This window comes from Heteronotia binoei, chromosome 5, assembly GCF_032191835.1.
Source record: "Heteronotia binoei isolate CCM8104 ecotype False Entrance Well chromosome 5, APGP_CSIRO_Hbin_v1, whole genome shotgun sequence".
Taxonomy (NCBI): Eukaryota; Metazoa; Chordata; class Lepidosauria; order Squamata; family Gekkonidae; genus Heteronotia; species Heteronotia binoei.
In genome coordinates this window covers 76,966,061-76,989,118 of record NC_083227.1, presented here as the reverse complement: position 1 = coordinate 76,989,118, position 23,058 = coordinate 76,966,061, and the positions used below count along the sequence as shown (strand labels likewise).

At 43.2% G+C, this 23,058-nt stretch overlaps 1 protein-coding gene and 1 non-coding gene across 9 annotated transcripts in view; both read right to left on the bottom strand.

Annotated features, from left to right (window-relative positions):
- Window positions 1-1,275: 1,275 nt before the first annotated feature.
- The window catches only part of GRIP2 (glutamate receptor interacting protein 2), a 637,553-nt gene continuing 615,770 nt past the window's right edge, over window positions 1,276-23,058 (bottom strand). For 6 of the 8 annotated variants that reach the window (XM_060239631.1, XM_060239627.1, XM_060239630.1 and 3 more), the window contains exons 19-24: window positions 15,667-15,843; window positions 13,919-14,075; window positions 9,641-9,761; window positions 7,849-8,088; window positions 6,072-6,218; window positions 1,276-3,635 (exon numbers count right to left, since the gene is read on the bottom strand). In XM_060239631.1, the coding sequence (XP_060095614.1) occupies window positions 3,438-3,635; window positions 6,072-6,218; window positions 7,849-8,088; window positions 9,641-9,761; window positions 13,919-14,075; window positions 15,667-15,843 (1,040 nt within the window). In that variant the 3' untranslated portion in view covers window positions 1,276-3,437. Of the gene's footprint in view, window positions 3,636-6,071; window positions 6,219-7,848; window positions 8,089-9,640; window positions 9,762-9,876; window positions 10,171-13,918; window positions 14,076-15,666; window positions 15,844-23,058 lie in introns of those variants that run through there. The other 2 variants (XM_060239628.1, XM_060239635.1) reach the window with 2 other exon arrangements.
- TRNAI-UAU (transfer RNA isoleucine (anticodon UAU)) lies at window positions 6,924-6,993 on the bottom strand. Its single transcript has one exon. It is a non-coding gene; the product is annotated as a tRNA-Ile (tRNA).

The window sequence follows — 23,058 nt, the reverse complement described above, 5'->3', positions numbered from 1 at the left end:
TTGGCAGCAGAACAACATTTTATTCTAGGTAGAGAGAGAGGAGAGAGTGAGTATGGAGCCACTGGGGAAGCTGCCTTTGTTTTCTCCTAAGTGCCTGTTGCTAGAGATATTTAGTGTGACAAAACAGGGCAGATAGATTTGAGATACTTAGATGGGCGGCCAAGAGGGAAGCAGAATGGATGGGGCAAGTGGGCAGAGCCACCTGGGTCTTCCTAGTGAGTGTGTAAAAGGAAGAGAACCAGGCAGCGTTTCTCTGTTTGTTTGGAGGAAAACTCCACCTCCTAGGCTGCTCTGCTTTTGTTTTCCTGTTAGTCTGAAGAAGTTGGTTGAAATACAGCAGATAGTTACATTCAGCAGCTCCAGTGAGCAAATTACCCTAGTGAGATCACAAAATTGTGTGCTTGCAAACTGTGTTTATTTTGGCTGCTTTGTGAGAGGGTGTGTGTGCATGTTCACTTTTATTTATAAATAATAAATAAATAAATAAATAAATAAATAAATTTAGTGGAAGTGCAGGCAGCTGCTGGGGAATGAGGAAATGAAGATTGTATTCAGGGGAACTGCACTGTTGCATTTTAATTTAATTTAATTTTTCAATTTATACCCCACTCTATCCCACAAGCAGGCTCAGGGCAGCTTACAACATTAAAAACAACACTAAAATGAATCACTTCAAAAACATCATAACCACAGATATGTTGATCAGATTCAAGAGCAGTAATCAGTACAACAAACCACACAACATAGTGTAGGCTGGAAGCTTTCAACACATCTTGAGCACCTTGATGGTAGGGTGCTGGGGGAGAGATGGCTTCATAGGACGCCCACTGGATCAAGTAAAAGCCTGGTGGAAGAGCTCCATCTTACAGGACCTGTGGAACTTGGATAGGTCCTGCAGGGCCCGGATCGCCAACAAAAGCTCATTCCATCAGGTAGAGCCCTGGACCCAAAAGGCCCTGGCCCTCATCGAAGCTAGACAGGCATTCTTAGGCCCAGGGATCGCAAGACGATGTTGCGTAGCTGACTGCAGCACCCAGGGGGGCTCATATGGGGAGAAGCGGTCCTGAAGATATGTAGGCCCCAGGCCATAAAGGGCCTTAAAAATTTATTGGGCGGCAAGGGTTTTTTTGAGCAGGAACACAGCTCTGGCTGGCTTGGTGTCAGGGGGTGTGGCCTAATATGAAAATGAGTTCCTGCTGGCCAAAAAAAGCAAGCAGATGTAGACCATACAGACACACCATTTAGAGTCTAGGTTTTTTTGCAGAATACAAGACATCTGTTTCATTTATTTTTATTTAATTAAAAAAATCAAAGGAATTGCAATACCATTTAGATACATAGATTTACAAATATGTCCAAAACAGGACTAAAATATTCTTTGAATATTGTGCTTTTATAGATACATAAGAAAATCAGCATATAAAAATACTTTACAAGGAATACACTCTAATATATAGATAAAAATACACATTTAAGTAATCCATTTCATTTTCATATCATTCAAAATGCATAGGAAGGGATACAAGGACCAATTGTTTTTTTAAAGCCTTATTAAAAGTCTTCATTAAAAACCTATTTGAAGCCACAATTGAGCTTCTGCCGTTTTGAGAATATTGCATATAAAACCCCCTTTTCTGCTCAACTGCCAATGCTCTGCAGTCTTCTTTTTATGGCACATTATCTAGGTTATGGCAGCAATGGTATGGAATATTGCATACTTTGCAAAGAGAGAATGGCTACATCTAGAGACGGCCCATTGGGACTCCATGCACATCTTAAGGGATCACAGATACTTTAAAATGACCCAAGAAGTGGAAAAGAGGCAGGGTGCGAGGGGAAAGTAGACACATTCACAGCTTGCCCTGGGAACTGCTCCTGGCCTAGCCTTGATTGAGCAGGGATTTCCAACCTGTACCAAAAAAATGGCTCCTTAAGATTAATCACACTGTACAAGAAAAGATAAACCCACACTGAATACAAAGGGACAGAGGCCAGATCAAGGACTTACTCAAATTCCCACACAGGGTCCATCAGAAATCACTACAATAAAGCGCTATTCCAGAAACCCTGGCACAGGCAATTGTACAGGCCGGAAAAAGATTTGCAGAACCTGGCAATGTTCTGCGGTGAAGCAAGACATAAAAAAAAGGAAGAGATCACAGCCTTGATTGTGTTCAAACCCTTTCACTGCAGGCAGATCAGTCAACTGCATGTTGACTGTGAGTATCACACCCATTTATCACTATACAGGGATACAGCTGGTGAAAGAAGATGCAGGGGATGGGGCACAGGGTCACAAAGGCATCATGCTTACAGGCCACAGAGAAGGTAACACTCGAAAACTTAGGGCTGCTGCTAGGAGTGGTACAACAGAGTGTCACACCTCATAATCATGTGATAAAAACTTGTACTTCCACTAAGATGACCCACAGAAGGCGCACTGGGGGACACAATATCAATCTAGCGAGGGTTGTCTCTCATGCCAGTGGTGACAAGGGAATACAAGGCTTTCTCATGTCCATTCATAAAGAACAGATTAGGGGCACAGTGAGGAAACAGCTCAGTAGTACCCCATGTGTGCACAAGGCCATCTGCTGGCCCAGGACAGCTATTCACCTATATCTTGTCTTCTATATTAAGTGCCTTCTTTGAAAATGCAGTAAATAAACCGTATCTTTAGTCAAACAGTGGGGAAGGTGTACACTTGTGTCCCAAAGATCAAGTGCGTGTGGTGGGGGGAAAGATTTTTTAACTGTCGGAACTCTGACAATGGGCTCACGTATATTTTAAAAACATTAAACAAAACCCTAGTAAGTGAAATCTGCTTTGAGTTTTAAGGGAAATTCAATGTGGCACAGTGAGAAAGTGATGATGAAAGAGTTAATTTGGAGAAGGGATCCAAGGTTCTTGCAATTGTTTAAGAAAAGGCCATAGGATAGTGTGGGAGGGGGTCTTTCACAGAAACAAAGGAATTATTTAAAATTCTACTGTACATGATTTAACAAAGTAAACAACAATAACAAAAATAGCACCATGTGTCCAAGCCCTTCAGATTGGGGCAAAGAGATGGCCAATTCCCTATTAGCCCATGCACTGGAGAAGCTCAGGCAAACCATGAGTGATGGACTGAAGAAAGATGCTCTCCCGACAGGTGAGATGCACTGGATGCTGCTTTCTGTAGCCAGCAGCACATTCCATCATCTGCATTAGCCAAAGGCAAAGTTCTTCATTGGAACATTAAGGCCAAGTCTGATAGGCTTCAAGACATGGCTAACTGGAGACCCACTTCATCATGGCAAGTTATACTACAAAGAGTAACCACAAATACCAGTGCAAAAGAAAAACAGAAAACTGGAGAGAAAAAACAAACCAACCACGAGAGACAACCAGAAGCTCCTTTGCAGAGCCTCAAGGACAGCTGACAACAAGGCCTCCATTCAGAGTGTCTGCATGTTGGCCTTGACCTCCATACTAACAGATGACTGGCCAGACAGATTTCCATGGTCATCTAACCGGGCATTGGCAGCAAAGGCTAGGGGGTTTCGGCTGATTACTAGGTCCAGTTTGTCTCCTGCCTCGGATATCAGAGGAACAGCCAAACAGCAATCAAAGTCTCTCGTTCGGATGCGATTGACCTGAAGGAGTAGATGGAAAATTCATTTTGGGGGATACAGTGTCAACTGGAACTAATTAAACAATTGTGCCATTTTCTTTTACAGTCTTGGAAAGCAAGACAAAAGATACTCTGTGTGTGTCATAGACAGCAGTACTGGATCCTATTACATGACACCAAGCAAGCACATACAATAATGTATTGCATATATGTTACATTTGTTTTGGCTTTTGCATGTCATATATAAGTGTGGAATACTCCATTCCTTGAAACCATTTTTCTTTTTCTTACAAGCAATAAAACTGCAGACAAACTATTTAGCCTAAAGAAGATGACAACACTGGATTTGTATCCCACCCTCCACTCCGAGTGACTCATAATTTCCTTTACCTTCCTCCCCCACAACAGACACCCTGTGAGGTAGGTGGGTCCGAGAGAGCTCTCATAGAAGCTGCCCTTTCAAGGACAGCTCTGTGAGAGCTGTGACTAACCCAAGGCCATTCCAGCAGGTGCAAGTGGAGGACTGGGGAATCAAACCCAGTTCTCCCAGATAAGAGTCTGTGCACTGAACCACTACACCAAACTAGCCACACTTGTCAGCTGGCCTTTCTAGATGGATCATGTTAACATAGACATCTTTTCCTAGCAAACTGGTTATAATTCTGCATGTCTGCCAGGAAGCAGTTCAAATTTCTCAGGAATTGGGGTGGGGTGGGGAAAACAGACTCATTCCTTGCCTTGTCATTTGCATTTCTTATTAGATATTTCTCATTCTACTGATTACTCTTATCTACGCAGTGTAATCCGCCTTGAGTCTCAGTTGAGAAAGGCACTCTCTTAAGAAAATAAATCATTGCTGTAAGATAAATAGTGCAGACTAGGTGAATGAGGCCATTTCAAGTGGCAGGTTAGATCAAAATTCAGTTCAGAATAAGCTGTTATGCAGAAGTAATTCTCTGATAACAGCAACAGCTGGAGACTTCTTTGTATATCTGAGTCTAACCCCCCCCCCCCAACCAAGACAGCTTCAGGACATTCCCTTCATATTTGCAGGATGAAAAAAACAAAGAGGATGAACAGATTCCAGTAGATGGCATACTGGCAATCAAGTCGGAAGTCTTGCATATTCTCTTTTGGGGGGTCCCTCCCCCAACCCTACTTTCCTAAAGAATCAAATGCTATTATGATGCTAATTCTTCTGCACAAGGATCACGATTAGTACTTGCTTAATCCAAACAACTTAATTTCCCCTTATCATTTGGAAATATGTGAACAATTCCTCAAAGCTCAATACTTCTACATTATCAACCTGAAGCCATGTGATGGTCTTTTTATCAGCTTTAAGTGCTGCAAGAAAAGAATACATATTTCAACTAAATAACTAACTACAGTTAGGGGTATCCCAGATGCCTCTCTCTTGGCTCCCCCTTGGATTTTCTATTCATTTGAAGAATACTGATGCTTGCACAGTCTGTGACAATGCCAGCATTCAGCAGAAATATGGCTGATAGCCCAATTAATTGGGGGGGGGGGGGTTTCCCTTTATTTTGCTGGTCTTTCATCTTATGCAGAGAAAGAACAAGTGCACAGCACGTCAGCTGGCTATGAACTAAAATAAGCACAAACAAGGGTCCCAAGGTTGTTGCCAGGCTTTCTGTCACAGACCCTATATGTGCGGATTGTGGCACAGCCAATAAAGTTCTGCAAATGCCAAAAAGCAAAGAGGAGGAATTAAAGGGGAATGTCAAAACTTCTGTCTAACATAATGAAAATGATTGCTATATAGGAGCAGGTGGGATTTTTCACCAGTGAAATTTCAGAACTGAGAACGGGCACCAAAGGGTACAGCTGTAGGTACTAACCATACAGGGCCCAATAGGGGGGTGTCAGTGTAGAACTCCTCCCATAAACCCTTGGCAGCTGAATTCATTGGACTGAATCAAACACCATGTTTCTGTAGGAGTAAGCATACCTCTATCCAGGCCTCAGATTCAGTGGGAGCTCAGAGAAGCGCAGCTCCTGAACCTTTCTGAGAGTTCCACCTCCTTGTCCACTGAATAGTATGTGCAGCTGCATAACAATCCCTGGATGAGCTCCACCACCTATTTTTCTACAAAATGAGCACTGCCTCTATTATCTCCACCCCTCCTTATAGCATAGCTGCCAAAAACTCCCCCTTAAAAATACTGCTCCTGGAGGAGAGAAGACCCCCAGGAAGAGGATTTCAGGGGCCATTTTGGGCTGCTTCAGGAGGAGAGAGATGAAAAAAGTTGCAATCTATGGATAGAAGTCCTTGAGCTCACATATATGCGGCACTGGATCTACCCCATTATCTTGGGATATTGCCATAGCATAATCAAAGGAGAGCTTACCAGGTAAATAATGCACAATACTATACATTGCTGAAACACATCCATTCCAGTTTCTTAAAACTCTTCCCATTCCTTGTATCAATTACCTGAAGGACTCTGTCATAAGGCTTGAGGCCACACTGGTCAGCTGGCCCTTCTGGACGGATCATGTTAACATAGACACCTTTTTCTAGCAAGCCATCTGAGACACTGAATCCAAAGTCTTCAGTCTCTGGATCTTTGTAGATAGTCATCTACAAAAAAACACAAGTCTATTACAAACAACAGGAATAAAAGGGAAAACATGACATGACCCTTTCTGCAAGGCTGATAAGAGGAACAGGATTCTGCTAAGGGTCTCAAGGGAAATTTTTTTTATTGATTTTGGGCAAAATGGCAATCTGATTGGGGGGTGGGGGAGAAACAAAGTGGAACGGTGAATAAAGTGACAGATGAGGCCTAAGGGGAAACCTATGCCATTCTTTTAAGAGCGCTAGGCCCAGTTTTTCCTATGTCTATTAACATAGTAAAGTGATCCCAAGTGATTTTTCCTTCTTGGTGATTACACGGCAGTTATTTTTTATGAATGTGTTCTCACAACTGTTCTTTCTGGCAAAAAAAATGAACTTGAATAGGTCCCCTAAAGGTTAACAGCAATTGCAGCCAATTGGGGACACTTGAATATGTACTATGCAATGAAGATGAAGCAAAAATTAAAAGTAACTATGGTAACCAGATATTAAGCCATCTATGTCAATGAGCAAATTCCCTAGCAAGTCGCACATATGCAAAAAATAAATTAATAAAAATAAATCCAGTTCTTCAAAATCATGAACACAATCTCTCTTATATTGAATCAGACCATTGGTCCATCAAGATCAGTGTCGTCTACTCAGACCGGCAGCAGCTTTCCAGAGTCTTAGGCAGAGGACTTTTGACTCCTGCCTGGTCCTTTAAATTGGACATGCTGGGGATTGAACCCAGGACCTTCTGCATATAAAGCAGAGGCTCTTCCACTGAGCTTACAGCCTCATGTATGAAGGCAGAATTTTTAGTCAACAAGTTTACAATTAATCTTATCTTTAAACAATATTGTGAAAGCAAATCTCTAGTCTTAAAGAAACAATCAGAGATTACTATAGCTCATTCCAGAACAAACATTCTGTTGAATGCCTTCAGGTCTGTTTGAGATTTCTGTAGTCCAAACCCTATTTATTGCTCATTGAATGTCCCATTCTTTTGCCTGTACTTGATTTACACTATGTAATTCGCCTTGAATCTCAGCAAGAAAGGCAAACTACAAATAACCTAATAACAATAATAATGGCTCATTTTTAACTAAACCCCATAATACTAGAACTTGGGGGGGCATTCAATTGAGTTGATGGACAATAGATACAGCACAGATGATTGCTATGAGCATAGATGGCCTCAAAACGGGATTAAATAGATACACAGAGGAAGGACCATCAATGGCTATTATGCATGCTCAGTTATGGGAACCTTCATATTCAGTGGCAGTAAACCTCTGAAAGGAGGCAACATCAAGGGAAAGCCACTGGGTGAAACAGAATGTTGGACTAGATGGATGACTCGTCTGACCCAACATGTCTCTCATGAAGATTTTTCAACCTCCAAATTCTTTGTTGGAGAGGCTAGTGGTACCGTAAGCATTCCTCCACACATGGGTTAATGTATTACATACCTCTTTACTCTTAGTCACTATTAAATATTCTTGGCAACTGTGTCATCTTTGTATTAAATCAAGCATCTCAGCAAGCAGCTGCTGTTTACTATTCACCTAAGAATGAATTAAATTTGGATAAAGACCACTTTCTCATGTCAGAAATACCTATAGCCTATAATGGAACCCTTCACACACACCTTGTGCAGTTCAAGAGGAGTGGGAGACATGATTTCCTGAATCTCTTCCTTCATCATCTTGATTTCCAAATTCCTATCATTTTTCTTGGTGGGAGTGACATTGCTGTGGCCCTGCCCTTCACCTGAGCTCTTAGAGTTCCCTTTCCTTGATGGGCTCAATCCTGACTGGTTAACAGAGTTCATATGCAACTTGCCCCCATCCAGACCCAGATTATGTACACTTCCAGTCATGATGGATGCCTGCAGGAAAAATAAAATAAAGTCAAACTGGCAACGTGAACCTTGTAAAGAAGTAAAGCTTGTGAAGTCCAACTTTAGGAGGAGGCAGTATTTTCTCAGCAGGTTTCAGATCTCCTGCCATGTAACATTCAGCATGTTTAAAGGATGATGACTATTTCATCCCTTTTACGACCAGCTTCCCCCTGCAATTTCCAAGAAGTTGAAAAGACCAACAGGAGGTTAAAAAGAGAACTACGAGCACATCTGTTTACCACAAATGCTGACTTGTGGTTTGGGTTTGGAGTTGATGTTGCAAAATTGTATCTAGGTAGATGAGAAATGTCAGCCTGCACAACGATTTACTACACTTTCCTTATTTTTTTTAAATGACTCACTACCTTATTTTGCAAATGCAGCCTCTAGGACTGCCTGATAGAGTAGAATGGTGTGGGAAGAGAGCTAGACTTTATCTTTTCTCTCCCCCTGTTGCTTTTTTACTGGAAAAAGTAACGTCTGAGGTATTTTTATTCTTGTGGGAAAAACGTATGGATGTGCATGTGCTAAGTTTCATCAAGTTGCTTCCAATTCATGGCAACCCTATGAATTAACAACCTCCAAAATGTTCTATAATAAATAGCCTAGCTCAGGACTCGAAACCTGAGGGCCATGGCTCCCTTGATTGAGTCAATCCATCGCATGTTGGATCTTCCTCTTTTCCTGCTGCCTTCAACTCTTCCTAGCATGATTGCCTTTTCCAGTGACAAACTTCTGGGCGCCAGTATCCCTTCCCCAGCAGGAGTAAAAACAACTCATAGATAGGTTTCTCCGGTGGAAAAAAAATGGCAAGGAAGAAAGAGTTAATCTTCTTTCCTCCATGTTCCTTTACTGTTCTCCTGTACTGCAGTTGTAAAAGATGAGGCATTTGGCAACATGTCCATCAGGGTGGCTCATGCATTAGAAATGTAAGCAGAATCCTCTGTCTACAAGAGGCTTAAACTGGGATTGTGTGCATGCAAGCAACACCAGTTCTTGGAAGTCTGGATTTAGTGGACACAGGCAGACTTGGGGCCAGTGGGCCTGATTTGCCAGTGTGCTCATTTTTGCACCCTTCTACTGTCTGCTCAACTTGGATCTAAGTCTTCCCTTCAAAGAAAAATGATACATGGGGTTGGATGCAATGAACCACAAGCTTTTATAACACAGGACTTTCCCACCTCCACCATTCCTGTTGCAGGCCCTTATGCCCCCTCATCAGCTGTTGCAGGCCCTTATGCCCCCTCATCAGCCTCCGGGAAAAAGCACGGGACACTGGCTGCAGCTCCAGGGCTAACTGTGGAACTGCCTTCTGCCATCTACTTGCCCAAGAGTGAGCTCAGAAACCAGAGGAGCAGTCCTACCCTTCTGAACTACTCAAGGAAAGAAAAGGGTCTGAGAGAGTCTGTTCACCCCACCATTGTTCTTTGTCCTATTCCCAACTGGAGAGATTCAGTTCAAAACACACAAGGGGGGGGGGGGCGGGGAATAGCTTATTAAAAGTGGCCACAGCAGTTGAGTTTTCAGGTGCTAAATTTACCTCAATTTCCCTCAAAAGTTCAGACTGGCCACATGTTTCCAAGTCTTCCAAAGCTTCTCCAAAAACACGCCAAAAATTATCCTCGTGCGCGGTCTCAAGGCCATTTTGGCGGTTGGGATATCTGTTGTAACGTAGGAACCAAAGATTGTCAGCACTCTTCTGCAGCGGGATGGAAGCCGCAAGGCTACAGCAAGTGGCTCGCCAGTAAAAGCAGAGACTTGACAGAGTCTTCATATACAAAAGCAAACAATGTGAACTTTTTCAGGCAAGAGAGTCCAAATACAAAACCTCCATGCACTTTTACTAACAGGGCAAAAGTCCTTCAAAAGGAAGAATTAAACTGGTGTAGTAAATGTCACGTTCAAAAGGGTAAATAAAAAAGTGCCTGTAGGAAGATTGTAGGTTTAGGAAGACGTTTTGGTGAAATAGAGAAAAGAAAAAAAAGGATGCATTATGGGTAAACCAGGAGCCTCAGAGACTGTTAGTACAAAGGCGGATGGGACAGAGTTCAGATCTGAGACACAGAACACCTGAGAAAAGAGAGAAAAACACAGAGGGTAACAGACATGGTGAGAAAATGATAAATACATCAGGTCTCTGCGGGAGTAAATGCAAAAAAAGATGTATATAAAATGATTTTCCCTAGACTCAGCCACCAATTCAACACTGTATATGATCATAGACAGAAGACTTAACAAGAACCATCAGCTGCCCAGACATGTTTCTCCTTCAACATATAATCTCTAATTTTTTATGGGCCAATAGTTATGTTTTTGATACATCTATTGCCCTTGCCCCTTATATAAAACATCCCTCTGCATAGAAGGAGAGTCAGGCTTGCCTATTTGCCAATCACCACCTCCCCCCATGTTAGAAACCAGCTCTCCAAAAGCTGGTCCAGTGTTTCATCTACATAATTTGAACAAGCGACAGAACCTGTCATGGGTTGTACTGATAGAGGCTTGATTCTCCATAGCTGGATTCAATCAGGACAAGAAGCAAATTTTGCCCCCACCTGAGTTGTGTCTTTGAGTGCACCTCTTTACTTAACTTCTATATAAGTGAACTGATGCCATTCATTCCTGTGCCAGAAGTAAAAGCTCACAGTCAAATGCTGCAAAATATATGTGTGTGTTTGCAAAAATATGTAATAAAGTGCTGTAAGTATAAATTGTGTGAATTGCTTATAACACCATTCAAACCTGAGCTGTACACAGAAAGCCTAAAAACACTCTATGCAGACTTGAATACCAAAATTGAAAGTCCATACAAAGACTGCTAATGATACATTGGAACTAGGCTCTCTTCTCCTTGCACATGTACAGTCTCAAGAATTCAGTCCAGTCGTCCCAAAGTAGAGGAACGTGATGGATAGCCGGCAAACCAAGCCATTTCCCAACAGGGCTTCGTCAGGTGCATATTCTGGGACAATTCATACAGTCAAAAAAAGCTCACTTCGAGTCTTGCAACAAGGCTGGCAACAAGGCTGACGAAGCCCTGTTGGGAAATGGCAACAAGGCTGATAAAGCCCTGTTGGGAAATGGCTCCTTTTGTGGTTATTCATTCCTGTGGGGCAAAGTCAAGCACTGCATGTGTGGATACTGTAACAGGGAAGATAAAGCCTTCTTTTGCCCCTGAACACTGGGTGGACTGGCCCTCATGGACAGTGAAACCAGAGTTGTGAACTGTGTTTCAGCAAGTAAACCCATGATTGGTATTGTGCAAGTTCATTGTTATTTATCAAGACGTAAAATACACTAGGCACAGAATAGCAACACTGGCTTCTCAAGCACATGGAAGAGTCACTACATTAGATGATCTGGCATCTCTCCTCTGCACACTAAAGGGAAAACAGGGATTAAAGGTGAACCAAAGTCGTATGAAATGGTTTTGGAATTTCATGCCAAGGAGATGATTACTGTTTAATGGGTCAACACTACAGAGAACTGTGACACAAACACAGGGGATGCTGAGTTGGGGTATGTACATATTTTAAGAAAGTCCCTTCTGTTGGCTTGCTTTCTGTTTTATTCTCTCATCCAAATTCTCCCTGGGTATCATTCTCTGGATGGCTGCAGTACTGAGACAGAGCCACTGAGACACAAGCAAACCACTGAATTAAGAAAGCCACATGAAGACCAGTAGTCCCTGTATGCAATCTGGGAGACTAGTGAGGTCAGTCTTGGCAACAAATCCCAGGCAAAAAGTTGTTGCACAAAACCTAATGCAAGTGTTACTGTTTTGTGCTTTGACACACAGCTTGGAAGAAACCCATCATTTGGATTCATGTTTAACAGGTGGTAGACAATTCTAATGCTGAAAAACAATAGCAGGTAGCCATGATGGATCCATTATGGTAGCAGCAACCTAATACCTTTATCCAGACTGACTTTAGTCGTAAAAAAACTAACAAAGCTATTGAAGAGTTCCGATTGAGTCAAACTACTTTTATACACTTGGGATGTACACTAACATACAAGAAGCTGCAGTCATTTGTATGCCTCATGCTGAGTCACACAAGTACACTACACTACACATACAAATGACTGTGGCTTCTTACATGGAACATTCACATCTGGCCATTAATACATTTAGCAAAAAAAGGTTACCTTGTAATCAAGCTCAAATGTGAGTCAAATTAAAAAGGTTACTTTCCTCCAGTTAATTGACCTCTATTATTAAAAGGGTATTCCCCAAGCTAATTACACCAGTGCCTGAATAATCAAAAGGCCAAACACTGGCTTCAAAATGTTAATGGCATTTTAGCTATTTTTTTTTAAACAGCATGTATAAGAAGACAGACCAAGGCCTGCCCAATAAAATGCCAGTTGTGGAAATCTGTTTTCTTCAATTTGCAGGTCCAATTCACTGCTCAAAACACTTGTTGAAGCATTATGCTGTTTGGTTAAGCCTAGACAGATCCAAATGTTTTCAGAACAAATTCGCTTAATAACTGGTAAAATTGTTATCTGTCCACACCACTATCTGGGGACAGAAACATTCAGATAATGTTACAGACAGAAAGATACAGTAAAAGCATTTAGAGGGCAGTCATGCTGGTCTGCAGTGGAAGGGCTAGATTCGAGTCCAGTAGCACCTGGGTGATCATCAAAGTTTGGGGCAGGGTCTGAGTTTGCGAGAGTCAAAGCTCTCTTATCTGAAAAAGGGAGCTCTGAATCTCAAAAATTCGTTATCTCTAAAATCTTGTTAGTCTTCAAGGTGCTACTGGATTCAAATCTAGCTCTTAAAATAAAACCAATTTGCCATTCAGTTGCAAAAAAGTCCAGATGGGTAGCCGTGTTAGTCTGACTGTAGCAGTAGAAAACAGCAAGAGTCGAGCATCACCTGAAAGACTAGCCAAATTTGTAGCAGGGTATGAGATTTCATGAGGCACTGCATGCTTCTGTATCTGAAGAAGTGAGCAGTGTCTCACAAAAGCTCATACCCTGTCACAAATTTGGTTAGTCTTTTGGGTGCTGTTCAACTCTTGCTCTTTTCTAGTGGCAAAAAAGGTTATTTATCAAGCACTGAAGCTTTCAACAGTGGCTGATCATCTCCACTCATGAGGACAACCAAACATCACTCTGAGGGAAACAAATTCTTATATTAGACATTCAGAAGAGCCTCACAATCTGCCCCCTCACTGCTTTCAGTCCTAACGTCCTCCATGAAATGGAAGGAAGAGATGCAGAAATTGCCTAAGAATCTAAAAGCTTGTACTTCAAGAGGAAGATTTTTTGGGAGTTTCATGGAGACAGTAATTTGGAGAAAGATCCAGCGATTCCTGCGCAATCATGAAAACCTGATCTTTCTGTTTAAAATGTGAGATTTTTGTTTAATAATTCTTAATTGTCAAATGATTTCACTGCATTTCTGTATCCATTAAGATAATCTTCTAAATATCTGCTTTTAGATCTAGAGTTGTGATATTTTGTGTAATCTTTTCCAGTCACATATACGAGACGGTATTTCAGTAACACCTCATGTCAACATTACACATCAGTAAGCCTTAACAGTTATTTGTGTTAAATGGACCTGATTTTTCTGTGTGAACACAGATGCTATCTAATAGCTATGATGCGGGGGGGGGGGGGGGGGGGGAGGACCACTAGCAGCCTTCCCTATTCCCAGTCAAGATCCTACACCACATATAGACACGCATTCTTGTCAAATACTTTTATGCCCCATTTTTCTAAAACAAAATATTCAAAGTATCTTCTGACCAACTGAATGCACATTTGCTACCACCTTTCTACATCATTTAGTGTCCTAACATACCTGCTGGGCTTCTCCCAGTCCTCCTCACTGAAAGTGCCATCCATAAATGGGTAACTCTTCCTGGAATCCCCAGGAGGAGTGTTGCTCTTCTGTCTGCTGGATCTCCACTCGTGTGGATGAAGAGCAATACCAACAGCCTGAGGTATGTAAGTACCTACTGGGATATGATGAAGAGGAGACAGACAGACAGACAGGAAGGATCCTGTTTTTTAAGGAAGTCTGGTTGATACTGTTATTGGTAAAGCAAAAATCTTACATTCACATCAATAGGAATGCAAACCCAGGCTTCCTGTATCAATTTTATATTGTTGAAGGATTTTAACTATTGGCCACCTGGAGATACTCCAGTCTTCAAAAAAGTGGGGAGAACAGAAAAGGAAGAAAAGGAAAAGGAAAGGTATAGGTCAAGATATTCCCACCTGTTAATTATTACTTCCTTTTGGTTTGATTAATGAGGCTAAGTTCTTTAAAGATTCATCCGCTGTTGAGTGACTGACTTCTCACTGAGAGAAGTCAGAGAGAGCTCACAAGGCTCCTGTTACAAAAACGGAGTCACAGTTAACTTGTTCTTCTCATAGTGGAAAACACCAGACTAAGAAATGTTGCCCCCTATCTTTAACCAACATACAGTGCAATTTTAAATACAGTTACACACTTCTGAGTCCACTGAGGTCAATTAGAATTGCACTGAGAATCACCCCTGGTCTTATATACTGTCCCTGTTGAAAGGATGTAGTACTGTGACCTTCAGAAACATGCAAAGTTAATCAGGAAAGAAGGGCAAGTTTAGAAAGAGAAAACAAGTGCAAGAATCTTCACAAATTGGCTTAACTTCTTTGCATTAAAAGCATTTGCTATGCTTTTAATGGTGCACACAATGCTAGAACTAGAAAACTGAGCATGTACAGTTGCTGTCTCAGTCAGTTACATAATGCTGTATCCATCTGAAAGATAAAGATGAACACAGGACAACCCCATGAAATCACACCAGAAGGCCCACTTTTGTCTAGCATGTCTCTAAGAACAGCATCTTCTCTTGTTTGCCCTGCAGTGGCAGATAATGCAAGCATTGCCTAGAGGTTCTATTTAACTACCATGGTTGATAGCACTGAACAGAGACCTACTTCCGTATAAGTATGTTTAATTGTATTCTAAGCAATTCAGCCAGTGGCCATCACCCTGCTTTGTAACAGTAGGGCTTCTTTTTCTCCTGTGCTGATAATCATATGCTAGTAATCTATCATACTGCCATTTCCCACAATGCACAATACAGAAGACTGCAGATTTATACCCCACCCTTCTCTCTGAATCAGAGACTCAGAGCAGTTTACAATCTCCTATATCTTCTCCCCCAACAAAAGACATCCTGTGAGGTGGGTGGGGCTGAGAGGGCTCTCGCAAGGACAACTCCTGTGATAGCTATGGCTAACCCAAGGCCATTCCAGCAGCTGTAAGTGGAAGAGTGGGGAATCAAACCTGGTTCTCCCACACACTTAACCACTACACCAAACTGGCTCTCAACTGCACCTACTGCACACTAACTAGAGGCTAATAATTATGACCACCTTCCAACTTAATACTTTATTGCCATGATGCATGGCGATGAGCATTACTTCTACAGAAATGAATTATCCCCCCCAAATTCTTAACAGAGTTAGACAGAGCAAACCGATTCTCTCAGAAAGGTTCAGGTCAGGTATGAGATGGGCAGTTTGTCCTATAGACCCAGGAAAGGAAGAGCAACTCACCCTGGCTTCCATAACCTGCATCAATGCCAGACCCATCCCAGGATTCCATTGCACTGTCCACACTGGGGATCGTGGTGGAATAGATCTCAGAGAGTTTGCTGGTTTTCTGAGAGTCTGTTAGGTCATCTTCTGGGTCACTCACTTCGTTCATACTTGCAGACTTTTTTGGGTAGATTCCTGGAACAAAAAGACAAATGTACAATGAATACAAAATGTACTCAGGGGCTAAGAAAAAGTGGAAAGAAAAGACGGAAGAGGAAAGGGTGGGAAGAGCGAGTGAGAGAAATAAGGTGTATCTATGATCCCTCTTTGGATAGTTAAGCTTTTTACTATAACTATTTTAACTACTGTAATATGAAATTACTGTTCCAATCTTTCATCACTTTGTCCTATTATTATTACTACACCTAACGTTACAAACCATTGTAACTTGATTAGAATCTATGCCTTCTTGGCATATAGGCTGATTTGTACTGCTACTTTAAAAAAAATTGTTATGCCAATGAAGGTTTTTGGAATTGGAATTGGAGTACAAAATACTACAGACTTTTTGGCACTTTGCAGCTTACAACCAAAGAATGCTTGGCAAATATATCTTAGGGTCTGGGACTAAATGTTGTGCTTCCAAAGCACAGAGGATCATATGAAAGTGCTCGCTTTGACAGGGGCCAGGTCCTCTCCTTAATTTAAGGGTAGAGAAAGTGATTCTACAGCAGCTTATACACAGTATTACGAAGTATTACACAGTATCTACAAAGCCCTGAAGGCAGTATATGGCCCATCATATCAGGCTCAGAGTCCCTTGCGTAGTGCAGACGGCCAAGTGCTCCTCACAGACAAGGCATCCATACTGAACCGGTGGTCAGAGTATTTTCAGGTTCTCTTCAGTGCCAACCGCGTAGTTCAAGATTCAGCAATCCACCTCACCCCACTTCAACCAGTGAAAACAGAGTTGGATGAGATCCCCACCCTAGAAGAGACTGTTAAAGCCATCAAGCAACTGAAAAGTGGCAAGGCAGCGGGAGTTGATGGAATCCCACCAGAGATCTGGAAGCATGGGGGCACAGTACTACATAGCACACTTCACAAAGTACTTGTCACCTGCTGGGAACAAGGCAAACTACCACAGGACTTTTGCGATGCAATCATCATCACTCTACACAAGAACAAAGGGGAAAAGTCAGACTGCTCCAACTACCGAGGGATAACCCTGCTCTCCATCGCAGGCAAAATCCTTGCCAGAATACTCCTGAACAGACTGGTGCCCACCATTGCAGAAGAACTCCTCCCAGAGAGCCAGTGCGGCTTCAGAGCTAACAGGAGCACCACCAACATGGTATTTGTTCTCAGGCAGCTCCAAGAGAAATGCAGGGAACAGAACAAGGGTCTATATGTGACTTTTGTCAACCTTACCAAAGCTTTCGATACCGTTAGCAGGAAAGGCCTGTGGCAAATCTTGGAACGTTTAGGATGTCCCCCAAGGTTCCTCAGCATGATCATCCAGCTACACGAAGACCAGCGAGGCCAAGTCAGATACTGCAACGACCTCTCGGAGCCCTTCCCAATAGGCACAGGTGTAAAGCAAGGCTGCGTTCTCGCGCCCACTCTCTTTACGATCTTCTTTAGCATGATGCTTCAAAGAGCCGCAGTTGATCTAGATGATGACGATGGTGTCTACATCCGCTATCGCATCGGTGGCAGCCTGTTCAACCTGAGGTGACGAAAGGCTCACTCCAAGACAATGGAAAAACTTATCCGAGAGCTACTGTTTGCTGATGATGCTGCACTCGTCTCCCACTCGGTATCAGCTCTGCAACATATGACGTCCTGCTTTGCAGAGGCTGCCAAACTATTCGGCCTAGAAGTTAGTCTGAAGAAGAAAAAAGTTCTCCACCAGCCTGCACCCCAGGAAGATTATCACCCTCCCTGCATTACTGTGGGTGAATCAGTTCTGAAGACAGTCCAGCAGTTCAGCTACCTGGGGTGCATCATCTCCTCAGATGCCAAGATCGACAAGGAGATTGACAACAGGCTGGCAAAGGCAAACCGTGCGTTTGGCCGACTGCACAAAAGAGTGTGGAGCAACAAGCATCTGAAAAAAGGCACAAAGATCAATGTTTACAAAGCGGTTGTGATGACAACCCTCATCTACGGCTCCGAATCGTGGGTTTTATACCGTCATCACCTGCGACTCCTCGAGCGCTTTCATCAGCGCTGCCTTCGCACCATCCTTAACATCCACTGGAGTGACTTTGTGACCAACAATGAAGTCCTCAAGAGGGCGGAGGTTACAAGGATCGAGGCACTGCTGTTGAAGACGCAGCTGCACTGGGCAGGGCATATTTCTAGGATGGAAAACCACCGCCTTCCCAAGATTGCTCTGTATGGCGAACTTTCCACCGGCCATCGAAATAGAGGGGCACCAAAGAAGAGGTACAAGGACTCCTTGAAGAAATCCCTTGGCACCTGTCGCATCAACCATCACCAGTGGTCTGACCTAGCCTCAGATCGCAAAGCATGGAGGCATACCATCCACCAGGCTGTCTCTTCCTTTGAGAACGCACGCATAGCTGGTCTTGAGGACAAAAGGAGATTGAGGAAGAATTGCACTGCTACAGCACCAACCCCAAATCAGACTTTTCCCTGCAGCCACTGTGGCCGGATCTGCCTGTCCCGCATTGGTCTTGTCAGCCACCAGCGAGCCTGCAGCAGACGTGGACTAATGCACCCTTCTTAAATCTTCGTTCGCGAAGTCAAGCTGAGAGATACACAGTATTAGGATGATCCTGAATGTACGTGCTTTCACTGGAACTAGTTAGACTTATTTTCTAAAAAAAGGTTTCAGATTTCAAGTCAGGCGGAAAAAAGAATAATTCTTTACTGAATACTGAACCAAGTATCTCTTCAAAATTTGCTCTTTTACCTCAGAACATCTTCTGAGAGAGCAACAGTTCTTTAAAAAAATACTGATAGACTTCCAAAATTAGGACAAATTAAGTTATCTTGAAGTGGCTGTGGAATTCTAAATTTAGATTATTTAGATGCTGAATTATCAAAATAAAGTCATTTCCCTTCATTCTAGAATCTGGAGAAACTTGGGGGGGGGGGGTTAAATGAGAAGAACCATGTTTTGCACTGGGTGAAGGACACACTTGAAAATTTTGGCCCCTGTAATGTCAAATTCATGCTTTTTATGTGATTACTGTAGTGTTGACTTTTCTCTCTCTCTCTCTTTTTACTTCCTTCCTTTTCTTTTCTTTTCTTTATATTCCACCCTTTCTGTGAAGGGCAGCTTACAGATCACGTGGTAAGTATTGTGATGAGAACAGATAATAAGTAAAACAAACAACAAGATTTAAAACTCAGACAATTAAAATTAAATTCATACTAAAAACAGAAGTTACCACTGAGGTAACACACCAACAGACACCTTCTGAGCAGTGTTGCGAGATGTTGAGCTGCTTGCCACTAGGCTGAGCTGACAGCAGGGGAGGCCAAGAGATGGAGATTTGGATGTCCATTGCCTCTACTGAAAGCCCTGGCAAAACAGCTCAACTTTACAGGCCCTGTGGAATTGCAGTAGATCCTGCAGGGTCCTGATTTCATATGAAAACTTGTTCCACCACAGTGGGGCCTAGTTGAGGCCATTTGGACATCCTTCAGGCTAGGGATAACCAGAAGGTGTTGATCGCTTGATTACAAAGCTCTACAGGGCTCATACAGGAAGAGACGATCCCTGAGATACGCAGGTCCCTGGCCACATAGGGCTTTAAAAATCAACACTAGAACAACTGAATCCAGTACTCTATAGGTAGCCAATGCAGTTGGCAGAGCACTGGCTGAATGTGAGCCCACATCAGCACACATGCCACCACTATCTGCATCAGCTGCAGTTTCTGGGTCAAGTTCAAGGGCAGCCCCACATTGAGTGAGTTACAATAACCAAGTCTGAAAGTAAAAGACTGATCTCATGACCAAGGTAACCTGTGCCTCCATGGAAAGGGAGGGACCCAGAATAACCCCTAGGCTCTTCCCCCTTGCCGCTGGTACCTTAGGTGCCCTGTTGAGGGTTGGGAGCTGGATTCCCAATCCCAAATTCCACAACCCAGGTACAGAACATCCGTCTTCATTAGAATGAGTATCAGTTGGCTCTGTTTAAGCAAGTCTACCATTGCCTGTAACACCCTGGCTAATGCCTCTACAGTGGAGTCCATCCATTCATCAACAGATAGAACTGGGTATAACCAGCATACTGATGACAACCCAGCCCATGCCTCTGGACCAACTGAGCAAGAGGGCATATATAGATGTAAAATAACATTGTGGAGAGGATGCCCCCTGAGGCACACCACATTCAAGTGGGTGCCGCTGGGACAACTCCTCCTCTAGTAACAACTTTTGTCCCTGACCAAAGTGGAAGAAGGAAAGCCAGTGCAAGGCAGTTCCCCATATCCCAATAGTGGTGAGGCAGTGGGTCAAAAAAGAGTCAACCACATTGAATGCTGCAGTTAGATCAAGAAGCAACAGCAGTGCTGACCTGCCTTGATCCAGATGTCTCCAAAGATCATCTGTGAGAGTGACCAGTACAGTCTTCATCCCATGGTCTGGGCAAAAGCCAGACTGGAATACGTCCAGGATAACAGCTTCATCCAAGAAAATTTCGAGCTGTTCCCCAACTGCTCTTTACACTACCTTGCCCAGAAACAGGAAGTTTGAAACTGGGTGATAGTTCGTAAGGACCAATGGGTCTAATTATGGCTTCTTCAAGAGAGGACACACCATTACCTCCTTTAGACTAACCAGGAAGGACCCTAATGATAGGAATAGGTTGATAATATCTCACAGAGTAGTCCCAGTACTCTCCCAGGAGGCCTTAACCAACCAGAAAGGGCATGGATTAAGGAGGCAAGTGGTGGCCTTCACAGCTGCCAGGATCTTCTCAACTGCTTCCAGGGAGAGCCAGCCGAATTGGTCAAAGATTGCACCTGAAGACAGACAAGGGGCTTCCAGTTCTATCATTAAATCATTTGCGGCTGGGAGGTCATGGCAGAGAGACTAGTCTTTGCAAAAAAACTCAAAAATGCCTCACAGCCTATAACTAATTCCTTTCACATTTGGTTTGCCCTCTGGCAAAGAAGTAAAAGATCAAATTGTTTGAAACAATTAGGCTGGGTGAGAGCTAGCAGACACAATGGAGGTCACATAGAAAACTTTCCTGGTGGCCTTTGCTGCTATCTCATAGACTTGCATATGCATTCTATAAGTTGTTCCTGAAGCATCATCACGAGCATGGTGCCACATTAGCTCTAGTCATCTCAGCTCTCTTTTTTCCATAGCTCCAGGGTATACCACGGAGCTAGTCTGGTACAAGGGCAGAGAGGACGCTGGGGAGCAATTTCAATGGCAGCAGAGATCTGGTTATGCCAACTCTCCACAAGCTCATCTAATGAATCACCAGGGGACATCGGATCCTGCAGAACTTCCTGGAACCTAATGGGGGCCATTAGACTCCTCAGGTGAGCATAAATCCATTCACCACCTAAACAGGGAGGGTTTAGGCTGCTCAGACAGGCCTTCAGGGTGAAGTGATCTGAACAAGGTACTGCCTTGGCAGAATCCAGATCTACCCTAATCCCCATGGAATAAGACCCAGTATGTGGCCCATTTTATGTGTGGGAGTTGATACAAACTGGGAGAGTCTCAGTGCCTCTGTAGATGACACTAGGTCCTTTGCCTGAGAGGAGGTCAGACCATCAGCATGGACACTGAAGTCCCTCAGGATCAAAAGCCTGGGATACTCCAATGCCCAGCCAGATACAACTTCTAATAGGTTGGTGCGTTAGGCAGTCAGTACACCAGCCAGACAACTAGACTCTCCTCGGCTTCTCACACTAGGCCAACATATTCAATACCAGCAATTTTTGTCATGGGGAGTACCCATGTAGCAACTGTAAACTGTTTTCATCCACTTTCATTTTCCAACTAGACCAGAGCCTTAACATTAAAAAGATGGGAGGCTGAAATGCTAAAAAGACTTAATGCTAAAAAGATGGGAGACTGAAAGAAGGTACAATAATGTATTACATCTGCAATATGGTTATTGAACTGGTAGAGAACTCCATATTCTAGGGAAGGGAGCAGCCCATAGCCACTGGACCATCCCGACTTCCAGGGTGGGCCCTCTCAACTTCCAGGGGGCCCTCCAGGGCACAGCCTGTTTTATTTTTTTGCCATAGCTGAGCTGGTGAAACAGCAGCAGCTGGAGCCGGGAGAGCTGAGCAGGGTACAGTACACTGTAGCAGGCAGAGAGGAGGGAAGTGGAGGAGCAGAAGGCGGAGGATGCTGCATGGAATGGGCTGGAGAAGGGGGGATGGATGGAGCTGCTGGCTGCAAAGTGCCAGGGTGGAGGAGAGGGAGGTGGAAGGAAACCCCCCTGCTTGCATGCAAGATGCAGTCCCTTCTTGACTCCAAAGTTTTAGGGTTGGCTGCCTTGACTTGACCACTTTCAGAGCCTCCAGCTTCTTCCCCTACCCCAGAAAGCTCCTGAGAACCGGCAAGCCCTGCCGTGGATGGGAAAGGGTGCCCCCCACTTTTTAAAAATCCCCCCGGCTTTTAAAATCCTGGGTATGCCCATGTAAGGGAGTAAAAAAAGATCAGAAGTGAGAGCAAGCATTTTATCCTTGTTGGGGCACAAAGTGTAAAAAAGGCAGCAGGGAAAAGGAACTGTCAGAGAAGAGGGAAGGTTAGGATCTGAGCAAGCAATTTGTCAATAGCTAAGCAGGAAACGAAGAAAGATTAAGCAAGGAGAGTTTTCTGTTTTCATGAAAAATCAAGCCCTTATCGAAGGAAGCAGAAAAATGGATGAGACTAAAAACTAACGGGCCCACAAAGTTTGCATGAGTACTACCAAAACAGTCTTCATCAAGTCAAAGGATGGGAGGAAAGAGATATATTCCTCAAATTTACGCTAGAACAGTTGGTACTTGAAAGGTATTCATTTCATGATTCAGGCCAAGATCCTTAGCATGGCAAAAAGGGGTGTTGCATCTGAATTTCAAAATAAGGGGGCACTTCACAGCTTCAGATCCTGTGGCACAGTGTTTGACTGACAAGGAAGCTGGCAGTGAAGGAATGCCTAATGTATTTCTCCAACTGTCTTTTCAGCAATTCTTTTAGAAATGTAATGCTGCATCAAAGTAGAGGTGATTGAACAGCACTAAGGGAGAAAAATACCATGTGTGGAACAGAATTTGTCTAGATTGACAGTTTTGAAGATACATTATAGAGTTGAAAGAATTCTTTCTTTATAGGGGAAACAGCTCAAAAATGGAGTCAACATCTCAAAACTGAATTTCAAATGTGTACTTGAGATTACACCTGCCGATATATACC